The following is a 3,645-nucleotide window of genomic DNA, read 5'->3' as shown; positions in this document are numbered from 1 at the left end:
TTTGTTCATGTCGGGATCGGATTCTGTAAAGAAACAAATATTTGAATCCAACTTTATTTACAAACAAATCAATAATAGTGCTTTACCATCAGCTCCTCCTGATGCCGATCATCACCATCATCACCATCATCATCATCATCACCATCATCACCATCATCATCATCATCACCATCATCACCATCATCATCATCATCACCATCATCATCATCATCACATCATCATCATCATCACCATCATCATCATCATCAATCAATCAATCACTCATATGAAACTCAGCAATCAGGATGTAACCATGGTAACCACAATTAGCTGCAGAAAATTTACAACTCTGAATGTCATGATGTCATCACCCCCCTCCCCCCAAAATCCAGCTCCAAAGTCCTGATCCAGACTCCCCAGCATTCTGATCCGGTCCTCATTTTCGAAAGTGGTCTTTAAACTGGTCCCGCTCCAAAGTCCTGATCCACTGCATGTTGAAAGCAGCTGAAGAAAGTCTGGTATTTCCAGTCTCGGTACTGGACCATTTCCAGTCCAGTCCCAGATCCTAGAGAACGATTCTTGGAGACTACTGAAAGAAATGGCAGAAAGCTTCTCTGAGGGTCTGGACGGGTGTGGAGAATAATAATGTTCATTTCGTAGAAGTGGACCTGGTTCTGACTCAGTTTTAGGATTCATGCTGGAGCATGTTTCAGCTGTTCCTGTTTCGCTTAAAATATTAAAAAGTGAGAAATGGAACAGAATCTGATCTGAACTGGATCAGAACCGGTTCAAAGCAGGATCAGAACTGGGTCAGGACCTGACATTAACTGGATGCAGGATCAGAAACTGATCGAAACCAAATCGGAACTATAATAAATTCAGATTAAAACTGTATCAGAAGCAGAACAGTACCAGATTAGATGTGGATCAGAAACAGATGAGGACCGGGTCAGAACTGGATAAGAACTAGGCCAGAACCAGATGAGAATCTGATGAGAACTGGATCACAAAAAATGGAAAACCTCGGTGCGTGTTGGTGAGTTGTAGGAGCAGCAGGTGTCACGGAGGAAGCAGCAGAGGTTTGGTCTCCATGGCAACACCTCCATCAGGTACGTCCTTCTCCATCACCTCGGGTTGCTCCCTCTGCTTGTCAGTGGGGGGGGGATCAGAGTTTGAAGTTGGCTGCCGATTGAAAACGTTGGATCCGGCGCTGGACCCGTTGGCTTCGCTCTCCGTCCAGCAGGACTCCGTGTCTGAAGCGGAGGATAGCCGGCTTTTCCCCCAGCGACCATTGGTCCGCATCCCGGTGCCAAGGCGAAGTCCCAGTGAGCTGGTGAGGGTGGTGCGACGTGACGAGGGGGCGCTGGAGCCGAAAGGCGACCGTTGATCCTGGTCGTGAAGCTGGAACACGGAACGCAGCAGCGGGAAGTAGAGACTGATGGCCGCTCGGTACTTTGGGTGTGTGATGGCGTAAATTATTGGGTTGTGGATGGCGGAAGCCTTGGCGATGACGGCAGGGACTGAGTTCATGTAAGGAGTCAGCAGGTGGGCGTAGCCGGCGGTGGCCGTCAAAGCCACTGCAGAGTACGGCGACCAGGACAGGATGAAAAGCAGAATCACAGCCAGAGCTACTTTAGCCATCCGCCACTCGCTGCGTAGCCGCTCAAACGCCTTGTTGGTTTCTCCACAGTTCAACTTTGCCACCTCCTGCCCCGCCTTCCGGACTGCCCTGAAAATGGCGAAGTAGCAGCTGGCGATGACAGCTAGCGGGAAAAAGAAGACAAAGACGAACAGCAGGATAGTGTAGGTACGCACGGCAGCTGTGAAGCTCATGTAGTCCCAGCTACATGAAGTCTGCAGGCCTTCGGGGACGTAGGCGCTCCACCCGAAGAATGGAGGCAGACTCCAGCCCAGGGAGTACAGCCACAACCCCACTACCACCGCGTACACCCGCTGGTGGCCAGCCCCACCTACCACTACCAGCGGCCGAGTGATTGCCAGGCAGCGGTCTGCGGCAATGGCTGTAAGTGTCATCATGGAGGTGATGCCGAACAGAGCGCCACAGAAGGCGTAAAGTTCACAGGCTCGCTCCCCGAACACCCAGCGGCGGTGCAGACTCGCCACGAAGAAGACCGGGGACTGCGTCACTGACATAAGGAAGTCGGCAGCTGCCAAGTTGACCACCAGAACGTTGCTAGGAGACCGCAGCGTCCGACTGCGACAGAACACGTAGATGACCAGAGCGTTTCGCAGCATGCCCGTCACCCCCACCAATAAGATGACAGAACCAATAATATAATGGGCATGGTCAGGGACATCCACAGTGGGCAACAACTGTGGTTGTAGATGGGTGCTATGTGTGGAGGACTGGCCAGGCGGCTGGAGACGCTTAGACATCCTGATGTGCTGATGGTCATTCGTACAGTTTTCTCCCTGAGAACAGAAAGACACCATCTCACTCAGGATCGGTGATGGTCAAACGGTCGAGATGAGGGCCAGACAACAGATGGACGTGGTTGGTTGAATGTGAGATGAAAGTTGGATAAAGGTTGGCTGGATGCTGGCTGAAAGTCGGCTGAAGGTTCCTTGGATGTTGGCTGAAGGTTCCTTGGATGCCAGCTGAAAGTCGGCTGTAGGTTCATAGGATTTCGGATGAAAGTTGGCTATATTGGAAGCGGATTTTGCAGGAAGTTGGTTGGTGAGTTTGAGCTGGCTCAGCTCTGTTGGCCGTCTCTGCGGTGTCTCCATCCTGCTGGAACTCTTTATATTGGACGGATCAATGGGTGACGTGGAATTATTGAGTCGGCTGTCGTCCAATCCAATAATTTCCAGGGAATAAATCAAAATCTGGACCAAATGCAACCTGATTGTTGTAGGATAATGGGGATTCTTTTGTACACTAATGAGTTTCAAACTCACAACTTTGGCAAAAACAGGGTCAGACGGTTTTATAGGTCAAGTCCCAGATACAAAGTGAAGCATGTAATTAGGGACTGCTTCTGCTGTGCAGACAAATTATAGGCCAAAATGAGGGAAATGCTGAGTCTCCATGACAATGAGTAGCTAGCAGGAAGACTTCTGAAAAGGATGTCAAAACGTCAGATTCACCTACCGTCATTATTGGGCTTCAGGTGGAGTTCGGGTACAGCGGTTATAACGTGGTCATTTTTGGATCGCGCTGAAATTGATGTGACAGACTCATGGGGGCGGGGGGGGGGGGGGGGGGGGGGGGGGGGGGGGGGGCTAGGAACATAAATCTGGAGTTTCATCCGTTTTGGTCCAGGAATAATAGAGTTATTAGCCCAAACGTGACGGCCGCCATTTTGTAATGAGTATAGGTCGAAAATACACACTTGGCTATCTTTTTCTGCTTGTCTGATCCACCCCAAACTTCTCACACTTGTGGTACATGGTATAAGGACCCCCATATTATCAGTACATTTCTGAAATTAAGTTCTACTTCTAACTGAAATACAACCTTCCCTTCTCCACCTGTACTCTCTTCACACAAAATGTGGAATTGACCATTCTGTACTTAGAAATGTTGTTAAATCTGAGGACGTGTTGGACCTGCGTATGTACAGAATCTAGCGGTGGAGCATCTCCGACTTGCATATGTACAGAAGCTAGAGGCAGACTAGGGTGGCCCAGAGACCTGACGATCAG

General features: G+C 49.9%; 1 protein-coding gene across 1 annotated transcript; it reads right to left on the bottom strand.

The window, feature by feature from the left end:
• Positions 1 to 1,038: 1,038 nt before the first annotated feature.
• Positions 1,039 to 2,304, bottom strand: opn4.1 (opsin 4.1). The gene has a single exon (XM_041993296.1). It carries the CDS (start codon positions 2,233 to 2,235, stop codon positions 1,039 to 1,041), a length of 1,197 nt encoding a protein of 398 aa, XP_041849230.1. The 5' UTR covers positions 2,236 to 2,304.
• Between the last annotated feature and the right edge of the window lie 1,341 nt (positions 2,305 to 3,645).

The sequence above is a fragment of the Melanotaenia boesemani genome, chromosome 8 (assembly GCF_017639745.1).
Source record: "Melanotaenia boesemani isolate fMelBoe1 chromosome 8, fMelBoe1.pri, whole genome shotgun sequence".
Taxonomy (NCBI): Eukaryota; Metazoa; Chordata; class Actinopteri; order Atheriniformes; family Melanotaeniidae; genus Melanotaenia; species Melanotaenia boesemani.
The sequence above is the reverse complement of the archived record's forward strand: the minus strand, read 5'-3'. Positions and strand labels throughout refer to the sequence as shown.

Coding starts and splice junctions, on each gene's coding strand:
- opn4.1 (XM_041993296.1), bottom strand. CDS start 2,235: ATGCTGCGAAACGCTCTGGTCATCTACGTGTTCTGTCGCAGTCGGACG.